The sequence below is a fragment of the Marmota marmota genome, unplaced genomic scaffold (genome assembly GCF_001458135.2).
Source record: "Marmota marmota marmota unplaced genomic scaffold, marMar, whole genome shotgun sequence".
NCBI classification, from domain to species: Eukaryota; Metazoa; Chordata; class Mammalia; order Rodentia; family Sciuridae; genus Marmota; species Marmota marmota.
The window spans coordinates 56624092-56648006 of NW_026000174.1; the positions used below are offsets into that span (position 1 = coordinate 56624092).

At 44.0% G+C, this 23915-nt stretch overlaps 1 protein-coding gene across 13 annotated transcripts in view; it reads left to right on the top strand.

Moving 5' to 3' along the window:
* The window catches only part of Ptprj (protein tyrosine phosphatase receptor type J), a 166733-nt gene extending 161064 nt beyond the window's left edge, over nt 1-5669 (top strand). For all 13 annotated transcript variants that reach the window (XM_048788826.1, XM_048788833.1, XM_015477921.2 and 10 more), the window contains 3 exons: nt 244-404; nt 1136-1271; nt 3352-5669. In XM_048788826.1, the coding sequence (XP_048644783.1) occupies nt 244-404; nt 1136-1271; nt 3352-3510 (456 nt within the window). In that variant the 3' untranslated portion in view covers nt 3511-5669. The remainder of the gene's footprint in view (nt 1-243; nt 405-1135; nt 1272-3351) is intronic.
* Nucleotides 5670-23915: the final 18246 nt, after the last annotated feature.

A 23915-nucleotide genomic window follows, 5' to 3' on the forward strand; every position in this document is an offset into this window, starting at 1 on the left:
CCACTCACTTTCCTCTGACTCTCCCTTTCCTCTTGCACACGTTATGAGGATTTGATGAGGATAAAGGATGTGGAAGATCCGCAGCAGGCGTTGGTACTATGTGAAGTTCTTCTCTGAGCTGTGCCCACTCCTGCTGCAGTGCCTGTTGTCTGTCCCAGGCATGCAGTGAGCAAGCTCTGCTCTCCTTTGTGACATTGTGAAACAATTCTTGTCTCTGAACCTGACCCCTTGGTTGTCTTGTAGATCCAGACCAGTGAGAGTCACCCGCTGCGACAGTTCCATTTCACCTCCTGGCCAGACCATGGCGTACCAGACACCACGGACCTGCTCATCAACTTCCGATACCTTGTTCGTGACTACATGAAGCAGAGTCCTCCTGAGTCACCCATTCTGGTGCATTGCAGGTATGCAGATGGCACTAAATGTGTGACAATTCCACATGTGATTTATGAGCAGTTCACAAAAATAGCGTAAAGGATTGCAATAGCCATTTACAAATTCAAGAAAGATCTGGATTGATTCCCTAAGCTCCAAGGTGCTTGAATAGTGGTTGGCAAACTGTAGCCTGTGGACCAATTGTGATCAGCCACCTGTTTTACAAATGAAATGTCATTGGAACACAGCCAGCCCATTTGTTCACATATCTTTTATGGTTGCCTTCATGCTATGGTGCTATTATGGCCTGCAAAGCTGAAGATATTTGCTATTTGGCCCTTGCAGAAAGAGTGTGCCCACTCCTACTCTAGAACAATAAGAAGTGAACTTTAAAGCTAAAGGAATTAATTTGGGGCTGAAGAAAGGAGGAGGGGCTTTGTTGCTCTGTGGGGAAATAAATAGATGAAAGGTGCTCTCCTAGGTTAGGGCGGCCACTAGAGTGGGATGAGTGGAGACTCTGTGACAAGGTGTTTTATTTAAGACGTTTAACTCAAAAGTGAGTTTGGGACTTAGGCCCCAGGCTTGAGCTAGTGCAGCCTGACTTGCTGCCATTTCAGTTGAGCCAAGGTTGGCTGATCCTGGCCATCGCTCTCCAACAGTGCTAGTGGAGAAGAGCAAGAAATGAGAACAAATGGGGGCGTTTTGAGAAGTCCACAGTTGAGGCAAACCACGGCGATGGGTTTCTTTCCCTTTCTTTCAGTGCTGGGGTTGGAAGGACGGGCACTTTCATTGCTATCGACCGTCTCATCTATCAGATAGAGAACGAGAACACTGTGGACGTGTATGGCATCGTGTATGACCTTCGGATGCACAGGCCTCTCATGGTGCAGACAGAGGTGAGGCCAGGATCCGCGACGGGCACTCTGCCCTGCCCATCTGTTTCTCAAGGTGGCACTGGGTCACATGCTTGCGTTAGAATATTTCACCTTTCCAGATCTTCTAGCTCTTGGCTCTGGAGTAACACTGAATTTCATTGCAAATCCTAAACTGAGTTGGAATTAAATGACCTGATACAAGTGACGTAGTGGCACTGATCCCAGTCGTGGAACTACCTGGATAGTGTCAGGATTCTTCACTGTGCTGCCTCTGACTTATCAAATAATCTTTTCACATCTCCAAACTTTGGGGTCCAGGTTTTAGTAAAACTGATCCTTCCACTCTTTTTTTTCTAAGAAGATCTGACCATCTTTAAAGTAAGCTGACCAAACAGATGTCTTAAACAGGAAAGCTAGGAAATAGCATGATTCTGCTTAAGCATTAATGCAGCACTTAGTCCTCACCCTTCCTCGTAGCTGTTAAAGAACATTAATTGTCAAGAGATACAGAGGTGACGACCAGTGGAAAAAATGAATGTTGACTGTGTACCATGGAACGTGTGCAGGACTGTTAGATTTGTTTTCCCCGAAATGTTCCCGATCAACAGTGTTTTCAAGGCATGTTCTCATCACAGTACAGTGGGGACTTAGCCTTCCTCTAAGGGATGGATGTGCCTTGACCAAGATGAGAGCAGAATATTAATTTTGTATCCGGCTGTTGCCCTGTTCCAATTTAGAACCCTTTGAATATGCACTGTGTTTTTGAGTCTAGCAGGGAATGTTCTGGAGGCCCAGGTACATTGTGTGCTTCAGGGTGAACTGTGCGGTTGAGTGAAAAGAGTAATATTTATCTCCTGTATTATTTCTGCTATAATTGTATAGAGTCATCTCTCAGTCTGCTATGTTCTTTTAAGAAATATAGGAGTCTTGTGCCTGTGGATTTTTTTCTTTTCTTTTTTTAATGTTCTGAAAATAGTACTTAGTCATATTAAAAAATTTAGCAATACAGGACTTTGTAGAATATATTTTTCCTTTTTCCCTTTTCTTCCCCAAGCCTGCTTCCTGGAGGCTGTCAATGGATCTAGTTTGGAATATATCTTTTATAGGCCACTTCATGTTCATCAGTATACATACAGCCTCACTCACTCACATGGAGTAGAGTATTTTGAAAAAATGGATCCTGTTTTCTATATAAGGCTTCCTCATTTTTTTTCCTTACAGGATTATGGTTACTTTTCTGTGTTGGCATACACCTCTTTTTATTTTTGGTACTGGGGATTGAATCCAGAGGTGCTTAACCATGGAGCTACACCCCTAGCCCCTTTTATTTTTTTGAGACAGGGTCTTTAAGTTGCTTAGGGCCTCTCCAAGTTACCAAGGCTGGCCTCGAATTTTTGATCCTCCTGCCTTAGCCTCACAAGCCACTGGGATTATAGGCATGTGCTACAGTGCCTGGCCTCCTCCTCTTCCTCCTCTTCTTCCTCCTCCTCCTCCTATTCTGATATATTTTTAGTTGTAGATAAACACAATACCTTTATTTTATTTATTTATTTGTGTATGTGAAAGAACCAGTGCTTCACACATGCTAGGCTAGCGCTCTACCACTGAGCCACATCCCAGTCCATCCCCTCCCTCTCTCTCTCTCTCTCTCTCTCTTCCCCCATGGCTACTTGCAGATCCTGATGTGGTTCTCACTGCTTTTCACCTGATCACTCCTTTATCCCATTTTCTATCTTGAGAATTATGATTTACTTCCGCTATGCAGCTTCCCTAGCCCAGGAAATCTTGCTGGACTTGTTATTTTTTGGATGTCTGTGCATTATCTCCTCCACATCCTTCCTTTCCCCAGGATTCTGATATGTGTCCATGGGGAGGGCAGGGGAGAATGTGCCTCTCTGGTTGAGAATCACTGATGCAGAAATCTTGCTGTCTGTGGTTTCAGATTTTACCAGAATGTTGTGAACCTCTTAAAACCTGCTTGCTGTTTGCCATTGAGTGGGGTGGAGTTTGGGTGGTTGGTGATAGGGATGATGTGTTGGAAAGTAGTTTGGGTGCTAATCTTGGGACCTGTGCTCATTGGCTCTCTCCTTTTCTCTCTCAGGACCAGTATGTTTTCCTCAATCAGTGTGTTTTGGATATTATCAGATCCCAGAAAGACTCCAAAGTCAATCTCATCTACCAGAATATGACTGCAATGACAATCTATGAAAACCTCGAGCCAGTGAGCATGTTTGGAAAAACAAATGGTTACATCGCCTAATTCCAAAGCAGATCCTTTTTGAAGTTAACCAGAGCGACGCACCCACAGCAGAGGAAAATGCCCCGATGTTGACATGTCTTCATACGTCTCTTATCTCAATTCTGTGTTCTGTTCTGTTAGAACTACTCTGGAGGGTGTGAAGCTGTGCATGTCAAACGTGGCAGATGAGAAGCTGGGGCTTTCAGGGGCTGTGGATGGGGGTGAGCAAATCAACTGCATTCCTGTTACCAATGGGATGAGTTCACTTTTTTATTTTCTTTGAGAATTGTGGAAAATCAGGAAAAGTGAGCTATGATTTTTTTTTTCTTTTTCAAAACAGGTTTCTTTTTCTTTCTTTTCTTTTCTTTCTTTTTTTTTTAAAGAGACTATTTTATATGATTCACATGCTAAAGCCAGGATTGTGTTGGGTTGAATATATTTTAAGTATCAGAGGTCTATTTTTACCTACTGTATCTTGGAATCTAGCTGATGGAAAATACATAATTGTGGGTGATAATTGTGTAGGGAGGGGGATGCGGTGCCTCTTCCGCATAAGTTTTCTATTTGAACATGTGCCTTTTCTGAATTATGCTTCCACAGGCAAAACTCAGTAGATATCTCTATTTTTGTATCGAATCTCACAATTGGAGTATGTGGAATATTTAAACAATAGTTTAGCATCCGAGGTTCGCCTTCTCGCTAACATTCCTGTTCTCACCCAGCCCGAGGAGGCCTCTCTTTGCTCCCTCCCTCCCCCCACGTACATCTGTGCTCCATTTCTTTCTTGCTTTTATTTTTTTTTCCCTCCCAGTTTTCTCCAAAGACTTCTGTTGGCAACATTTTCAGCCCATTGGTTGGGTGAGAATGGAAACTAAAATATCACAGTGAGAATTTCTGCGGGTGGGGATGGGAGAAGCAGAGGAATCCTACAGTGACAAAAATCCTTTCCTTGTCCCTGTCTCAACCCTTTTCTCATTTCTGTCTTTGGTAAGAAGGATTATTTAAAGGTGCAATATGTGACTTAGTGATTCATGATGCTCTGGGTTTTTAGTAATGTTTTACTCAGGTTGGCATTTTATGTGTGTCGTATGTCTGTGTATGTGTGTATGTGTGTGTGTGTGTGTTTAAAAGTGTGGCAATCTGTGAACACTTCGGTGTGAATTCAGTGTCAGATGAATCCCCCTCCCCCAAAGTCCACTGGCTTTAGTCCCTATCTGCAGTGACACATATCGGTATCTACTGTACATATAAATACTAAACTCTTAAAACAGTCATTCCTATGAATTGAGGTGTACAAAGTCTGATTTGTATCAAAGATGTAATTATTATTTTTAAAACCTCTTTTCACTATACTGCTGCTGTAATTACTTTGATTTTTAATGTAGATTAATTTTTTTTTGGCTTCAGGTGTGTATTCACCAAGAATTTCAGAATTTATGTGGATTTATTTTATGGGTACATCATCTGTAAACTTCTCAAGGCATTAACATGAAAGGATTTGTTTCTTTTATATTGTGGCTCAGGTTATATTTTGAAGAAGTTTCGAGTTTGTTTTCTAATAGGCAATGAAGTATACAAGGTCTTATGAAGGAATCACTGAGTCCTTGGAGTCCTGTGGCCGTGTCCCACAGTAACACATCCTGCTGCACACTCAGGACCATGTGTCCTGTTGAGAACCGGAGCGGGGACTTCTCTGCCTCCCTGGTCACTGTGGGCCTGAGGGATCCTGCCTCCTGATGCTGCCATGTTCCTCACCTCACTGGCACTTTGAGAAGCGACTGGACATGTTAGTGGGTATTTTAGGGTGATATAGGATGAACCTCAATGTACTGAAAGCCCTCGATGTGGTTCAGAGGTTTCATGCTGTATGTCTTGTGTCCCCCTTTCCCTGTGAGGTACTGAAAGGATTAAAAGGAGAGGTCATGGTGGTGTCATGATTTGGGGAGAGTTTGCTTCTCAAATGGAAATTGCACTTTTTGCTGAATCCTTTGCATTCTTAGGTAGTAAGCAGTCCATTCAGTATCAGGCTTTCAAGCATGAGATGGACAGGCCAGGTTGGGCCTTCCTAACTCCATGGCACAGAGGGCTGTGGCTCTGTAGGTGGGGACCAGGGAAGCCACACCGTCTGTGGGTATGGGGCGGAGCTGGTTTTGGGTCTGTTGCTCCGGCACCTTCACACTGATCTGCCCCCAACTCATGCAGGCTGCAGAGAGTCCCAGGCACCATTCAGAGCTCCCTGTCCCAATAGCCACTCTCTGGGCCACACCTTTCCCACTCATGGTGGGAGCCTGAAGTATCAAATCCCATGTAGTTTCTAAGCCCTGCTCTGTCTGCACTGCTGCCACGGAAAAATCAGAGGAAAGGACTTGCCCCTAAAAATGTCCTTTAAAATATCAGAGTCCCTCAAAAGATTAAGGCAACATAATTGTAAACATCTTGTGTAAAAATTGCAAAGCACAGAGACCCTCCTTCCCCTGCCTGATGTGAGCTTGGGAAATAGTTGGGCAACAGCCCCAGCAAGCCACTCTCCAACGTCACCCCCATCCTAGGAGGAAGGCTTGAGGTGGAGAGGTCTGGAATTCCAAATGGGTAGGTCACACGAAGGTCATGATGCTGCTCTGCAGCCTGGGAAGGACTGGGGACCAGGCTACTGGGGGTGGCCAGTGTATTTATAGCACTGTCATTGGAAGGGAAGATGAATGTGTAAATAGTAAGGACAGGCTGGGGGCGGGTCTGATGTAAGACCACGGTGCCCTTAGCTTCTGTCCCAAGCCCTCCCAGGAACAATGAACTAGAATTTGGAGAGTCCATTGGGACCATGGGGATGGTTTGTGCTCCCTGCTCAGTATTTGACAGTTGCACATAGAAAAGCAGCCAGTGTGGATTCGCTGTCCATGCTACAGATTGGTGACCAGCTGGTTTGGGGGATTTGGGCCATTAATATCTTCTCCCAAGAGCAAAAACATTTTGCCTCCAAAGTTGAATCTAGTAACGACTGGCACCAGTGGGAAGTGACATTTGATGTCTGTTCCCCATGGCCACATTGTGACCTCCAACCAGACTTGGACATAATTGACTCCACTGGATTTGTACTTGGCAAAGTCAGAGGCTCTCGGGTGTGGGGGTGGGGTGGGGTCAACTATGCAGCTGATTCATATTTGTATTTCATGTGGGATGAAAAAGCTTGATTTTTATTTTATTTTTTTTGAAATGCTTGATTGCGCTTGATGAGCTAAACAAAGTCTTGGTGACTGATGTTGATTTGCCTCAAAAGTCCAAGTTTCTGAGTTTTCAGACTACTGTGTAGCAGTTGTGTGTTTAACATACTGTAGCTTTTTCTCCCTTGGGGGCACATATGAATAGGACATGTTGATGTGGACTCTAAACTGTAATTTTCTTGTAACTATTTTGGAATGATGCATATTTCTAATGTTTGTTATACTTGTACAGAGTATTGCTGTTGGTTGCTTTTTTTTTTTTAAGGAAAAAAATGGCCTGAAAAAAATTTTTTTAAAGACTTACAAATACCAAATATACAAAATGTCAACACATTATGCCTTTGTTTCTTTCTTTTATTTCCCCTGCTCTCTTTACTTCACGTTCACACCATTTACCAAACAGTTTATTGGCTTATATTTGGCTGGGGTAGGCTTAAAAAAAAACAACATAAAACAGATAAACAACCCCCTCCCACCAAAAACATGATTCCCTTTGGGATTTTCCACACAGAGTTAGTTTTCTAAGGCTGCCATTACAAATACCACAGACTGTGTAGTTTAAGTAACAAGAATTTATTTTCTCACAATTCTGGAGGCTAAAGGTCCGAGGTCAAGATGTCAGCAGGCCTCTTTCCTTGGCTGGCTTCTCCCTGTGTCCTGACATGGTTGTCCCTCTGTGCACGTCTGTGTTTAATCTCTTAAGGACTCCAGGCACACTGGGTTAGGGCCCATATTACCTCATTTTACTTTATTCCCTCTTTAAAGATCCCATCTCCAAATGCAGTCACCCTCTGAGGTACTGGAGGCTAGGTCTCCAATATATGAATTTTAAGGGGACACCGTTCAGCCCATAACACATATGCCAGGTGACTTAGTGAAGACGAGGCTCAGATGACATGGCTGTGGGTTCTCAGAGGTTCAGATGAATGGATCGCAGATGGGCAGGTACCTGCTTGGTGGAGGCATGCAGGCCTTGGGCAAGTCCCCGGGATTTTTATTTATTGACTTTTATTTTGAGACAGAGTATCGCTAAGTCACCAAGGCTGGCCTTGAACTCATTATCTTCCCAACTCAGCCTCCCAAGTTGCAGGGTTTATAGGCGGGTGCCACCACACCTGGCTCCCAGGATTCTTACTTTTATTTTTTTGCTCTCAGGATTTTTACTCATTTGTTGACAGGTTTGGGGATCTCCAAATTGCTGGCATGTTAAGATGCCTCTGTTGTGAGTCAGATTCATGCTGCAGTGACTGACAGAGTGCTTGCTGTGGGGCAGGCGCCACAGCTCAGAGACTGAGGGTTCAGCAGAAATGAAACAGACTAGGATCTCTGCCTCTGTGGGGTTTACGTTTTGATAAGAAGGGATGAACAAGAAACACACATAAACCACATCTTTAGTAGATTAGAATGTGAAAATATGGAGAAACGTGGCATTTCACGTCTCCACGTAGCAACTCTCCATTTTCACTCAGCGGCTGTAGGGGGAGAGCTCTCTGACCCACCCTCCACACCCACCCTGCTCTGGGGGAAGAGAGGAGAGGAGAGGTAGTTTGTGCATGTGGGGAGGCGAGGTTGAATGAGCAGGAGCCCTGCCCTTAAGGGGGAGATAGCCTAGGAGGAGGGGCCTGGGCCTGTGTGTCGCGGAAGCCAGTGAACCCCAGGCTCAACCTGCCAGAGGTGTTGAGGAGGTGTAAGGAAGGGGTACCAGGGATGTGGGGGAGTTACGAGTACAGTAGTATTGAAGTGGAGTCTAAAGATACAGAGTTTTAGCAGCGGGTTAAAAGGGAGAGGTGGAGGGCATGAAAGCGTAGGCTTTGCATGGGGAACAGGAAGGTTTTGGGGGTGGCTGGGAGAGCAGGATTGTGCAGGCAGAGGCCTGGTGCCATGAGGCGGTAGCATGTAATGGAAATAGGTAAGTGATTAAAATGGTCTTGCCTTTAAACCATTGCACAGGTGTGTGTGTGTGTGTGTGTGTGTGTGTGTGGGTGGGTGGGTGGATAGGTGGGCGTATACACACACACACAGAATTTTACCTTCNTTTTTTTTTTTTTTTTTTTTTTTTGATACTGGTAACTGAACCCAGGGTTGCTTAACCACCAAGCTACATTCCCAATCATTTTTGTTTTTTATTTTGAGACAGAATTTTGTTAAGTCGCTGAGGCTGATCTTGAACTTGGGATCCTCCTGCCTCAGCTTCTCTAGTTCACTATTTTCTTGTGATGGGAAGTGCATGGTGGTCACACGAGTGACCATAGCATGAAGGAAAGATACACCAGACACAGGCAGAAGGTACAGTCCTGTTAATGTGGACACAGGATAACAGTTCACAACACTGAGCAGGGCATGCTGTGGCACTTTCAGTGGGTGACACGTTTCCCTGGTCTTAGGTCCCCCCAGACTCTCAGCAGGCGTTGATAGGGGCAGGTCAGGAGTTTGCCCTTACCCCCCATTCCCTCCCGCCTCTGTCCCTCTCCTCGTTCTCTCCTCCAGCCTTTCTGGAGGCCATGCCTAAATGTTGGCCTGCTTGCTAAATGCAAAATAACTAGACTCCCGAGTCATGGATGCGAAACAGTGGGTGAAATAAGGTCAGTTTCACGCACATTGTCCCTTAGTATGCCCAGGTCAGTCCAAGGACTATTGAACTATTTTTTTCTGATTAGACATAAGTCATTCCAAATATAAGTGTGCTGGTTGAGGGTAGAAAGTATTTTGCTTTTAAGAAGATCCTTCTGGGGGCTGGGGTTGTGGCTCAGCGTAGAGCGCTCACCTAGCACGTGTGGGGTGCTGGGTTTAATCCTCAGCACCACATAACAAAATGAGATAAAGGTTTGTGTCCAATGATAACTAAAACAAAATATTTTTAAAAAGATCCTTTTGGATATGTGGCAGTACACAGAATGGTGCAAAGTAGGAAGTCCCAAACTTTCCCTTCACCTGGATTCTCCCTCTACCTCAAGGGGTGGAGTGGAAACCACAGACCATTTCTCCTTGTGGTCAGCACTAGGTGGCAGAGAACTGAAGTGTTCCTTGAGTGTTGGGAGTGCAGAAACTGCCGCTTGTCCAGGGTGGTGGGAGTGGCGTGGCATCTTGTTAATTTACATTTACACTCAGACTGCTAAAGGGCAGCTTCCCATGGGTAAGTTTTGGCCCTGATATCATCTGGCCATCACACTTTCAAGGGGGACATTTCCAGGGACCCACTTTCATGTTTCCGACTCTGCTACTCACTTAAGGTTCAGTAGGAAGGAAAAGATGACGAGTCTTTTGCACATATGAGTGTTAAAGTCTTGATGCTGTTGCATGCAGAGACGTTTGGGATGTTGCCTGGACCACAGTAAACAGTGGCAGCTATTCACTCTTCAACTTAAGTTTCTACTGAAGATCTATTTTGGGCTGGCAGTGAGTTCTGGATATGTACATGTGTAGACAAAGCAGCCACAATTGTTACCTTGTATGTTTCAGAATCTATGGGAGAGACTGGAATTAAAAAGGGACCAAGTGGGTATCCACGCTCACAGTGTGGCTAGGATGAAATGTCAGCCCTGGAGGGAGGGAGCAGAAGGGCCAGGCAGGACAGAAGTTAGGACTAGAGAGGCCAAGACCCCAAGGCAAGAGTGAATTTGGCACTAATGGAGACTAGTCCAAAGACTGAGGTCTCTGGGGTGAAGCTGGGGAAGGAGCTAAGAGTGTGATAGGGAGCTGGAGGGGTATCAGAGATGTGGTCCTGTTGGGCTTCATAGACCATTATAAGGAGGTGGGGTGTTAGTCTGTGAGCAGTGGAAAGTCACCAGAGTTTTAGACCAGGGAGTGTCATGATTGTGCCACTCACTGTATGGACAGTGGATTATGGAGGGAAGATGAAAGGCTGCCATGGTTCTGGTTTAGCAGTGGTCTAGGAAAGAGATTATGGGAACTCGGTAATGCTCTGGGCTGAACATCTGTGTTCTCCAGGCCCTCCACTCACATATGGAAATCCTAATTCTCAAAGTGATGGTATTACCTAAAACACTTAGGTAATTCACAGTAGGAAATTGGTGGTCCTGGGATTTGAATAAATTCTAGAGCTTTAAATAGAGTTTAAAACAGTCTTTTTTTTTTTTTTGATATAGACAACTACGAATAGAACCTGAAAATATCAGGAGATAAAACAGTAAGAAGTTTTTCCTACACCTTTATCCCAAAGGCCTTCACTAAAGATCCTGTTGTAGGTAGATCCTGAGCTTCCTGCAGTGACCACACTTGGGCTAGTGGTGAGGGCAGTGTGTGTACTCTTCCTGTTGTGCCAGGCCAAAGTTGTCCCACCGCTCTGGTGCGTACACTATTGGTAGGAGGATGCAAGAAACCTTCAGACTCTCACTGACATGTTATCTGTGTATTTTGTATAAAACCAGGCTAACCTGACCAAAATAACACAGCATTCAAGTGTCTTCTGAACACTTGCACTTAGTTGAATTAAGATGGCCTGGGTATAACCTAGAGACGGAGCTATCATGGGAAGGAGCAATCAAATGATCACCTGTCAGGCTTAAGTGAGAAAGGCAACATACAGAACTCTAAGTAGAAAATAATCTCATTAAAAATTGAATACATAGGAGAAAAAAGAGACAATTCTAGGGTAACGTAACAATAGGATTGTGAGTGGCTTTTATTTTTACTTGCCTGTATTTTCGAATTTCTCCAACTAAGCACAGAGTACATCATCATCATCATCATAACTAGTTAAAAACTTGGCTGGGTGTAGTGGCACTCATTTGTTATCGCAGCAACGTGGGAGACTGATCACAAGTTCCAGGCCAGCCTCAGAAACTTCGACTGTCAGCAATTTAGTGAGATCAGACCCTATCTTTAAAAAAAAAAAAAAAAAGAAAGAAAAGGAAAGAAAGTAAAAGAAAAACGGACTGGAGATGTAGCTCACTGGTAAAGTGTTCCTGGTTTCAGTCCTTAGTACCAAAGTCAAACCAAAGCAAAACAACAACAACAAAAAAACATACAGTATATTTTCCCCCTTGTCTCAAAAACCAAAGTTACAACATATCTTAAAATAGTGAAGTTTTGTCAAATTCTTTAGACGCGTGTGAACCATCTCTGTTTTTTGAGCACCCCCTGTTGCTAGCAGCTTGCTAAAAATGAAAAATTTTGGATACTAGATTCTGAGCTGAAATGCGATAAGAAACAAAGCACCACTTTTCTGCTTCTGGCTGAGCGTGGTCTGCGAGGGCTCAGGGCCTGACTGGCATCTGGGGAGCCAGAGGAGTGAGCAGGCAGCACAGAGGGCTTTAGGTTCCCATTCCCCAAACTTGTGACAGCCCTCCTATCCATTCTTGGATTTCACAAGTCCTTGTTAATGGGGACTGAATGTGGAGGAGCTCTGTGGCCCGTGTGGGAAAAGAGATCGTGGGCTTTACCTGTTGCATCCTATCAAAGTCACCCTCTTGCATGCAGGTGAGGTCTGACCCCAAAGTTGGGCAAATGTCAGCTAAAGGTGGTGGTTTTGGATGCTGCCACTAGGTGGTGCCAGAGGTTCAGACTAAAGAAGAAACGCTTGGCCAGGCTTCAAGAATGGAGTTAAGTAGGATTGGGAAAGGAACCAGGAGGCAGGTGAGAGAAGCTCCGATAGCAACAAAGGGGCTAAGCAAGTGCCCTTGTCAGCAGTTAGTTCAGTAGCTTTTCTCTTATATTTTTATACATAAAATATATCCATGGTGAAAAATTTGGGAAATTCAGAATGGAAAGAAATCCCATGTAGTCACCAGCCAGTGAGAGGCCCCCCCAGTGACCCTGCCACTTGGTATGCACACCGTTGGGTAAGTAGCCTCCCGCTTGTAGCTGGTTGGTCTGTGTGACTGCAGAAGACAGCGGCAGTGGGGATAGCTCACTTCTAGGATTAGGCTATAAAATTCTGCAGTGTCTCTCTTGGTTTCTCTCTCTCTTCCTGGTGCCCCCCTTTCTCAGATCTCTTGTTCTTGGGGAAGCCAGATGACATGTTCTCAGAAGTCCTATGGGAGGCCCAGGTGGGGGGTCTAGCCTTCAGCCAGCAGCTACAGGAGAGGGCTTGGAAGCAGCTCTCCAGCCCCAATCAAACCTTTGGATGACTGCAGCCTCGTGGGAGACCTTGAACCAGAAATACCCAGATAAGCCACTCCTAGATTCCTGATCCTTGGACACTGAGATGGAATTTGCTATCAAAGCTGCTGCATTTTGGAATTATTCATTTCATGGTGAGAGATAACTAATGTATAGGTGAGAACATTCCACCAGACACGTAATACCACTGTTAACATTTTGGTTTCAATAATTCTAAGAGCTTTCAATGCTTATATTCATCCTCCCAATCTCTCTCTCTACAGAGCACTCACACACATCACAATACACACACACACACACACACACACACACACACTCCTATGTTTTTCTTTTTCCTTTTCTTGCAAAACTGGAGTCAAATATGTTGATATCTCTTTTTAAGATTAACATGTCTTTGAGTATCTTCTTTGGAAACATGGTATACAGACAGAAAAGTGGACCAATTATGGGTCAGTAGTTTGAGGAATTAAAAAAACAACTGAGCACATCTATGCAACTGGCCCTCAAATTAAGAAACAGACATGACCAGCGCTCCACAGCACCGCAGGGCCTTCTCCAGGCACACCCTGGCAATGCTTCCCACCGTCCTGACTGTTGACATAATGAGTTGATTTTGCACTTTTTGAATTAATACGCTGAGGTGTCAAGCACTTTTCTTCTATGCCATTAGTTATTCATCTTATTCACCATTTAATGACTGCATAACATTCCACAGGACAGCTACATGTCACTCTAGCTAAACTACTCTTGTTGGTTGACATTAGATCATTTCTGATTTGACCCTTTGTAAGGCTGCGGCATCTGTTTCAGTAACCTAATCTTGAAGACGTTCCAATTAATGTTTTTATTAATGCATTATAGTTACTTATAAGAGTGGAGTTCATTTTGACCTAATCATACATGCATGGACTATAATTTGCTCTTAACCTGAGTCCCCATAACTTCTTTCAATCCCCTCTTTCTTCCCTCCCCCATTCTCCTTCCTCTACTGGTCTTCATTCTGTTTATTTACTGTTATTTAAATTAGTGCTTTATAGATGTCCATAAAGGTGAAATCCACTCTGATGTATTCACATATGTACATGGCACAATTTGGTCAATTTTATTCCGCAGTCCTTCCCTTTTCCTTTCCCTCCTCCCTCCCCTTTCTCTATTCCATTGATCTCCTATTTTCTTGGGATTACACCCCTTTATTTTCCCTTACTTTCATCCAGCTTCTGCATACGAGAAGCATTTGACCCTTGATTCTCTAGTTCCATCCATTCCCCAGCAAAAGCCATAGTTCCATTCTTCTTCATATCTGAGTAATACTTCACTGTGTATATATACCACATTTTCTGTATCCATTCATCTGTTGCTGGGGAACCTGGCTTGTTCCATAATGGCTATTGTGAATTGAGCTGCTATAAACATTAATGTTGCTGCTTCAGTATACTGACAGAGCAGGGTTTAGTTTATTTGAATAAATACCCAGGAATGGGATAGCTGGGTCATATAGTGGTTCCATTCCTAGTTTTTTTGAGGAATCTCCACTCTGTTTTCCATAGTGGTTGTATTAATTTTCAGTCCCGCTGTCAAGGTAGAAGTGTACCTTTCCCCCACATCCTCACCAGCATTTATTTTTATTATTTGTATTCTTGATGATTGCCATTCTAACTGGGGTGAGGTGAAATCTCAGTGTAGTTTTGATTGGCAGTCCTTTGATTTCTAGGATATTGAACATTTTTTTTTCCATATATTTATTGGTTATTTGTATTTCTTCTTTTGAGAAATGTCTATTTAGTTTTTTACCCATCTATTGATTGGGTTATTTTTTTTTTGGTTTTAAGTTTTTTGTGTTCTCCATATACTTGGAATATTAATGCCCTATCTGAGGAGCAGCTGGCAAAAGTCTCCCATTCTGGAGGCCTCTAGTCGTGCTCTGAATTGTTTCTTTTGCTGTGTGTGCAGAAGTTTTCAGTTTCATGCCATCTTGCTTATTAATTTTTGGTTTTATTTCTTGCACTTCAGGAAGTTAAGGAAGTTGGTGCCTGTGCCAATATGTTGGAGTGTTAAGTCTATGTTCTCTTCTATCAGTTGCAAAGTTTCTGTTCTAATTCTTAGTGTTTTCTGTTTTAGCAAATTTTCATACATATAAAATGAGTGAATCAAAAATGCATATAAAAAGTTAAGAGTTGAGATAAAATCCTGTGGAATTTCCTTCTAGACAGCCATTTCCTTCTAATCAGTGTTTGAGAAGGGTTCTCTGCACCTTTGACAACATAAATATTATAATAAACAAATCCCCCTTGTATTTATGTGTGACTTTTCTTCTTTTTTTAGTGCTAGTTATTGGGCCTAGGGCCTTGCACTTCATAACCACATCCTTTGTGGAGCTGGGTGTGGTGGTGCACACCTGTAATTTCAGCGACTCGGGAGGCTGAGGCAGGAGGATCACAAGTTCAAAGCCAGCCTCAGAAACTAAGCAAGGCCCTAAGCATCTCAGTGAGACCCTGTCTCAAAATAAAATATAAAAAAAAGGCTGGGGAGGGGCTGGGGTTGTGGCTCAGTGGTAGAGCGCTTGCCTCGCATGGGTGAGGCACTGGGTTTGATCCTCAGCATCACATAAAAATAAATAAACAAAATAAAGATATTAAAAAAGACGGGGGGCTGGGGATGTGGCTCAGTGGTTAAGGCCCATGGGTTCAATCTCCAGCACCAAAACAACAACAACAACAAACCCCAGAAGCTTTGTGACTTTAATAGACAAATTAAAAAGAAAAAAATCCTCTGGGGACCTTTAGGTGGAGTTGGGAACCCCAATTCTCCCACTTAGCCAGAACCATGCATTGAAGATCTACGGAATTTTGTGGGGTTCCCATGGCTACAGCCCTGGGTGTGAAGCCAGGTGTCATGACTGTGTCTTGGGCAACCTGATCCACACCTGTAGGTCCTGACCTCAGCAGCCTTGGCAGTGAGGTCCATCCAAGGCACTTCTCGTTTCCTGACACGGGTCATCAGCTCCCAAGATGGGAAGGAGCTTTAAAGACCTTTTTAATCAATCTTTTGTCTATGCCTGGGTCGTATCTACCGGACCTGGCCTGGAAGCTTACATAAGTGGCAGGATCTTTGGAGGAAGGGAGAAGGCGGGCGGTTTCTTGGAATGTGTGAAAGGTTACCACGGGTAAGAAGGAGCAGATGTGTCTCATGAGGCCCCACAGGCTGATGGAGGACCTATGAGCAGCAGTGACAGGAAGGCAGGTTTGCTAAACAGGAGATAAAGCCTCCTGAGGAGTGGAGTCCCCTAGAGGTCAGCTGCCCCTCAGCGCATTTCAGGTGGAGAAGGCCAGGCCCAGGAGTCTGTGCCTCTGTGAGATCTACATCCTGGTGCTGTGTCTTTAGCTCTGGGAGCAGCGAAGGTGGAATGAAAGCATCAGAGAACAGGACGGATCAGCCCTTTGAATGGACCTCTGATGGCAGGACCTCATCTCAGTCCCTTCATTGGTACCCAGGGGAGGCAGGAGGGTGGACTGGGACAGACCTGTGTGCTACTTCAGTTTAATACTGGAAGGTTCTACGGTAAGATCCAATTACCAACCTCCTCTGCATTCTGCTCAGAATCCACCCTCCAGCCACAGCGAACCTCCTCCCCCGGTTCTCCACAGAAGCTTCTTTTTGCTCAGATGCTTCTGTTTTCTCTGTGCTCAGCCAAAATGACATAGAACTCAGTTTCGGGCATTCCTTATCCCAGAAAGTCTCCTCTATTCCTCATTCCTATTTAGATCTGCACTACCATAGAGTCTCTTAGGTAACCTTGGGGCCCAGTGTCCTCATCTGAAAACTTAGGGTCACAGGGTTGTTGTCAGTGTTAAGTGACATTTCACACAGTGCCTGCAACACACTAAGGCATCTATAACTCTTTGCTGCCCGGTCTATCACAGCTCCGGCATGGCATTTGCAACTCTGAATTGTAATTGTGCCTTACCCTCTCTCTGTGGGACAGGAACCCTTTCCTATTCATCACGGTTTCGCAGAGGCCAGCACAGGGCCTGGTGTCTGGTCGGCATGCAGTGTTTGCTAAATGAATGAATGAGTGCATGCAGAAATACATATCCAGAGTGGGCCATTCTTGCCATAACACAGTTAAAGGACACCAGAAAACACTTCCACCCAAATCCTTCCACTGCTTGAAGTTCCATTCTTGAAGGAGAGAATGACCTGATATTCATGGAATGACTGGTTGCAGGTTGGACCTGAGGCTGTCTCGCACTTTATAAATGTTGGATTAATCCTAGGAGATAGGCATTGCTGTGGGGTTCAAAATGTACACCCCAGTTCAGCCGAACAAAGGTCTTGATGGTCCAGAGCTGACCTCATCTTGCTCTGAAGCCCATCTTGCTGATGGCCAAGGGCCAGGGAAAGCACAACTTGTCACAGGTGATCCAGCGTCTTCGGGTTAAAAACCGTTTTTTAGATGAACTCAGATTCTTTTGCATCAGTTCTCAGCCATCGAGTTTTCTCCACCGTCCTCTCTGTCTTCCTATGATGGAGGCTGGTTGTGGGGGAGGCCCGTGGTTTTTCAGCTGATGGGTGAGGGCCCTTCTCTTGATGCATCTGCTTGCTTCTGATCATTGCTGAATCTTAAGGAGATGATTTGGCTCCTGGACATCATGTCTGCTGCTGCTGGCCATGGATTCTGTTATTACTACTGTCTTGAGGTCTCCGCTTTAGGCTACTTTCTTGTCCCCATCTCAGGTCTAGTGTTCTTCTTAGCAGCCCTGAACCTTCTGGGATGGGGCTACATGGAAAGTCCTGGGTCTCCTGTACACAGTACCACTGTCACTCTTCCTTCACCGATGAAGCTCCACCATTCATTCTATTGGAGGTCGGGGTGCAACTCCTGTCTCGATGTTCTCACCATCTGGAATTTTCACCTGAATTTGTCTTAAATTTCTGAGATGTGGTCTCACCAAGTTGCCCAGGCTGGCCTCAAATGTGAGATCCTATAATCCCAGCCTCCCGAGTAGCTGGGTTACAGACATGCACCACTGTGCTCAACTCCACCTGATTTTTTAAAAAATATTTTTAGTTGTAGTTGGACACAATACCTTTATTTTTATTTGTTTTTATTTTTTATTTGGTGCTGAGGATCGAACCCAGCACCTCACACATGCTAGGCAAGTGCTCTACCGCTGAGCCCCTCCACCTGATGTTTTTATTGCCTTGAGTCCCAACTCTCCTGCCTTTAGGTCAAGTGGCAAAAGGGCGAGATGCTAGGATCCCTGTCAGGAGCCAGGCAAGTCCTCAGGGGCTCCAGTCTCATGTCTCTTTCTATTCAGCTTTCAGCCACAGCCTCTTCACCTCCTCCTTGTCACATATTCTGTTTTATTTTCCTGTAGTTACAGTTAAATTGTGTCCTTAGAGTCTGAGTTTTATTCTTGATAAATTCATTGTTTCTGGAAGTTGGAAGACTCTGTTGGAAAAGCTGTTCTCTAACTTTGAACTCTCAGAGATGCAATTAGGGATGGATTCAGGGTGACATTGACTCTGCTCCGTTGAACTTGGCTTTGCATATTCTTTTCACATGAGTGTTTCAACCATTTATTTTTAAATTTTAGTTTTTATTGTTTTCTAAGTAATATATAACATTAGGATTCATCTTGACAGAGTTGGGTAAATTTACTATTATTACAACAAATATAATTTGTTCTAATTTGGTCCCCAGTACTTCCCCTCCCCTTCCTTCCTCCCTTCCCCTGTTCCTTTCCGCCTAATCTACTGATCTTTCTGCTATTAGAAATTGTTTGAAAAATTAGTGTCTTATGGATGTACATGATGGTGAGATTTACTGTGGTATATTCATATATGTACACAGGAAAGTTAGGTCACATTCATTCTACTGTCTTTCCTATTCCATTCCTCCTTCCTTCCCTTCATTCCCCTTCATTGACTCCACCAATCTTTCTTTTATTTTAAAAAATTTTGTTTTATCCTCCCCCTTATTTTGGATTAACTTCTGCATATCAGAGAAAACACCTGACATCTGACTTAGTGGGACTGGCTTATTTCAACCGTGTATTTTAACAGCCAAAGCCAAATCAGAACTTTTTGTAGCCCACATCTATCCTTCTCATGAAATATTAAAATCTGTTGAGAGAAACAAAGGGAAAAACAGATTTGTTTGGCATCAAATTAGAATAGCAGTCCATCTCTCTCAGGCCCTACAAAATCCTTATCAGGAAACCGGAAGTGACCAGCATTGCCAAAGCCACACAGTGGGCCCCAGTCTATTTGGCTTAAAAGTCAGGGCTGTGTCCACGGCTCCACCCTGGCTTTGCAACAGGGAGCTGCTTCTTAGGTCAGCTTTCTGATGTGGACCTTCCTTCCAACTTAGTGAGCAGGGACAGGAGGCGTGGTGACACATGGGGTCAGGGGAGTGGAGAAGCTGCGATATGGAGAAAAGGTCACTGAAAGAGGCAAAGGAGGAGGCTTAGAAAGGAGTGAGGTGGGGAAGAGATGTGCAAAAGATACTTGGTAGATTCGCAGGGCTGGTGGGGGGAAGTGGTACAGGGATGGGAAAACTTCAGACTCAGGAGCCAGATGCATCTGTGTCCTGGCTAACCACCTACTAGCTGTGACACTAGGCAAGCCACTCCACCTCCCTGTAGAGTGAAAATCATGATAATATCCTACTTACAAATTTTAAATGAGATAATGTGTGCAAAATTCAAGATTAACTATTGTTTTATATAAGCAGAGGCCGAAAATTTCCTTGGAATAGATGTCCTTGTTCTGATAAATTAACTGTGTGCCTTGCATGAGAGTGCAGATGTCGCAAGTGTAGATACCTATTTGTCCTGAGGTAGAGCAAAAAATGTCTCTCCTCTTATAAGTAAATTTTTCACAAAGAACGAGGGGTTTTCATGAAGGAAGAGGATAAGATTCCTCAACTTTGAACTCTGAGATTTGCAATTAGGTCAGCCTCTTCTGGTGTTTTAGGGTGACATTGACTATGCTTGCTCTCTCCGCATAAAAGAATATTAGAATTCCCAAGAGGGATCCTACCTTGAGGGAAAGGGACACCTGTGTTGGTGATGTAGATTCAGAACTGGAGTTTTGGTGGGGAGTTTGATACAGTGTAGCATTTAGATCCAGCCATCCTGGACCACTGTGTTTTGGGGATCAATAGCTGAGCATGTGAGAATTAATGAAGAGAACTCTGACCTTGGAGTATGGAGACTAACCATGGCATGGCCGAGTCCAGACCTGCAGCAGCATCCCTGCAACTTTGGGCAGTAGACCCATCCCCCACCCCAGATTGTGCAGGGCCAACTAATAGCAATGATGGAAAACAATCACTGGTCAGATTTTTTTTTTTTTTTTGGTACCAGGGATTGAACTCAGGGGCACTTAACCACTGAGCCCCATTTTGTACTTTATTTAAAGACAGGGTCTCACTAAGTTGCTTAGCACTTCACTGTTGCTGAGGTTGGCTTTGAACATGTGATCTTCCTGCCTCAGCCTCCCGAGTGGCTGGGATTGAAGACTGGTCAGATTTTTAATTTTCTTCCCCCCCCTCCAGGGCTTTTGGCAGCATAAATCCTTTTGGTTGAGTGTTCTTTGGATTTTCTTGGACAGTTTTGGATGGAGGTGGATCAGACATTCTATGAGAGATAGTGGATATTTTGCTAAAAAGGCAGGTGAGGATTTGAGCCATTGGCTGGGGAAACAGAAGATATGATTTGATTAGTATTTTCCAGGTGGTGAAATAGATTGTGAGTTGGGTAAATTTACTATTATTACAAACAACCACCAGATCACCCTGACTTTATACCCATGTGACAGGTGGCTGATAACCACTCAAGGACTTAGGCTGGATGAGATTTTATGATCTTTAACCCACACCTCTTAAAATCATCCACAGTGTCTCCATCTAGCTAGAAGATAGGAACAGTTTGCAGAGTGGGTCATGGGTCAAGTTTGGAAGTGACATGTATCGTTTTCATCTACATTCCTCTGGTAGGGAAATAGCATTTAGCCGTGTGCCCAACTGTGGATGATGCTGGCTGCTGGCATCTCTGCCACATTGGTCAGGTATTGGATAAAGGGCTCAGCACAGTACTCAATACACAGTAGGGATTCCATAAATGGCACTATCCTTCCTTTCAGAGCAACCTGTGGGGAGAAAGAATAGGGGGCAAAGAAGTGGGATGTGGCCTCTGTTTTCCTGTGTTGGCATGGCAACCCACTCCTTCTCAATATGTGTTGTGGACCTAACAGGGTTCCTGGCAGGGCCACAGCATGGTCTACACTATGCTTCAGGAGGAGTTGGAGCTGCAAGTCCTGGCTCATCAGCGAGGATGTGCTCACCTGGCCGCTAATTGTGCCACTAATTATGTGATCTGAGGCTCCTGGGAATCTCAAGGAAGCAAAAGAAGTTCTTAGTCATCTCTGAAGAACCTCCAAAGGATGGCATTAATTTGTTTCTTTGAAAACTTTCCTAACTCTTTGCCTCTGCTCCTTAGGGTATAATTAGTTGCCATCGGCTGTCACCATGCCAAGAAGCCTGGGCACAGACCCAGAAGGCAGAGGACTGAAGGATCATCGAACTCACAGAACAGGACTAATTGGCCCCTTTTCTCCCCTTGGTGATCACAGTATCAGCAGAGAGCATTTCTACTAAACTCAAAGAGGACAACATCTGAGTTGTGGAGAGTTGTGGGAAATAATGAAATACATGGATTTAACCAACAAGCATTATTTATTTATTTTTTTTACACCTATGGCATTACATTCTGAACACTATCTTGCAACTTGCTTTTTTTTTTTAACCCAACAATATATTTTGGATTTCTTTCAATGACAGTATACGCACATTCATTCTTTTGACTGTTTCTTAGTATTTTATATGTACATGTCCCCAAGTGTGTGTGTGCAGCCGCATACGTGTATCAACCTCAAGATTGAGCTCCTTTCACTGTTTTGTCACTGAACCATGTAAGGTCCCTCTTATTTTATCTTCTTTCTTCTTTTTTTCTCTCATTCCTTTCAAGCAGGCAATGTTCCATTGTATTTAGGTATAATTTTTTGGTGTGTTAAAACTATGCTTTATGTCATAAGTAATGATATAGTGCCTTTCTTTGTGTACATCTCTCTTTGATCATCTGCAATAATGATCTAGGAGAAGTAAATAGCAAGAGAATTTTTGGGTCAATGGGATGCTTATATTGCATTTTAAAGGGGGAGGCTGAATTGCTCTGCAAAAACTCAACAACTCAGTTTCTTAAGTTAGGATTGGCCATGCTAGTGGAAGGTCCAGAAAACTCCAAGGGTTTAACTAGTGTCAGGTAGCTGCTCTGGGCATTGTCGGGCTTATGGGTGGCTCTTCCCTACATTGTCGTTCAGGGATGTCTACTAAGGACTCAGCATCATCTGTATCCAGGTAGTGGAAGAGGAAGATCATAGAGAGTGTGCATGGGGGAACTTCCAGAGTCGGTAGCTTACATCATTTCTCATGCTCAGCAGGTGAAAAACTATTTAATTGCCTTTCTGATTGCATTTTTGGTCAAAATACACAAAGAAAGGCACTATATCATTGCTTATGACATAAAGCATAGTTTTAACATACCAAAAAATTATACCTAAATACGATAGAACATTTGATTGCCAGCAATGTGGTCAAACTGTGTGCCTAAGGAGGGGGATATCAGGTGTTGGTGGATAGTTAGTGATATCTGCCCAGTTACTTATGCTCCCTCCAGCAATATCTGAGGGTACTGTTGCCTGCACAGTACCAAACAATGGACATTATCAACCTTGTACTTTTTTTTAAACCTACAAACATATTTCCCAATTCAATCTGGACGTTCACAGATACATCCTAGTGCAAACCAAAAGTCAATCTCTTTTTTTCTTTTTGCCAAACTGATGGTGAAAATGATGTTTTCTAAAGCAATATATATTTCCCTACTAGGGGGTTGAGAATTTTTTCATGTTTTATTGACTACTTGTATTTTTCTTCATTGTCTTTCATTAGTTTTGGTTGTTTTCCTTATTGATTTATAGGATATTATGGGTTGTGCTTCCTCTCTCCTTTACTGGTTTCTCCCTGAGTTCCAGTCTGTTCTCTGTATGACTTTGGCTTAGTCTATTGGTCTTGCCACCTCTGTGATAGGATTATCTCATTATTGTGGTCTCTGTAGAAGATCCCATGATTCTCTGTGGGAGGCCACCAGGCCATGTGACCAGCATTTTCCTTCCCTGATTGGTGAGGCTCTGTCGGTCACTTCCCAGGATCTGGCCACATCAAGTGGCCCAAAACTGCAGCCCTGATCTTGGAAGTCGTAAAAATGTCGCAAAATGCATCTTCATGTGTAGGCATGCCTTCCTACAGCCCCAGGGGTCGAGTTATCTTACCTGTCCTTGTAACCCCACCCCTCTTGATCTTTATTGGATGGAAATTTCTAAAGAATAAGACTCTCCCAATAAAAGACCACTCCCGAACATGCTAGCTCTCTCTCAGCCTCTCGTGACATTCCTCACTCTCCCATTTGGGAAACTTGAGGCCAAGGGCAGAGGAGACATCCTGGGGCTTGAATTAAAGGTAAGTTGTGTGTCTGTGTTTTATTTGATGTGGGAGACCAACCTTGCACCTGACTGAGTCACTTCCTGCTGGGTGATTGAGGCTTCCGGCAGATGCTGCTAGATGCCCCGCCCTTCTTGGGTTCCTGCTGGGTGTACCTTCCTACAGCCCCAAAGGTGGAGCTACACTCACCTGTTCCTTCGTAATATTACCCCTTGCCCTGTTTGGGATAGAATGTTCCATGGAAACACCTTTTGTGTGTCCCCTTCTCTTACTGTGCCCTTGGGTGTGGCCTTCCTAGATGTCAGTCAACCTGCTGACAGTAGATATCATGAAGCTAGACTGAGCCCCCTGAAACCTGACCAAGAATTTCCAAAGAATAATGAATACATAGAACCACAGAGTCAAGGATCCAAGAGAACTCCAAACAGGAAAGACAATGACAAAAGGAATGTGGTCCTACCTGCTGAAAAATGAAGTACAGGACAAGTCCCCAGGTGGTCTCAGTGTATCCAGCTCTTCTCACTCTCTTGCTATAGTTCTCAAGAATAACTGTAAAATGGGGT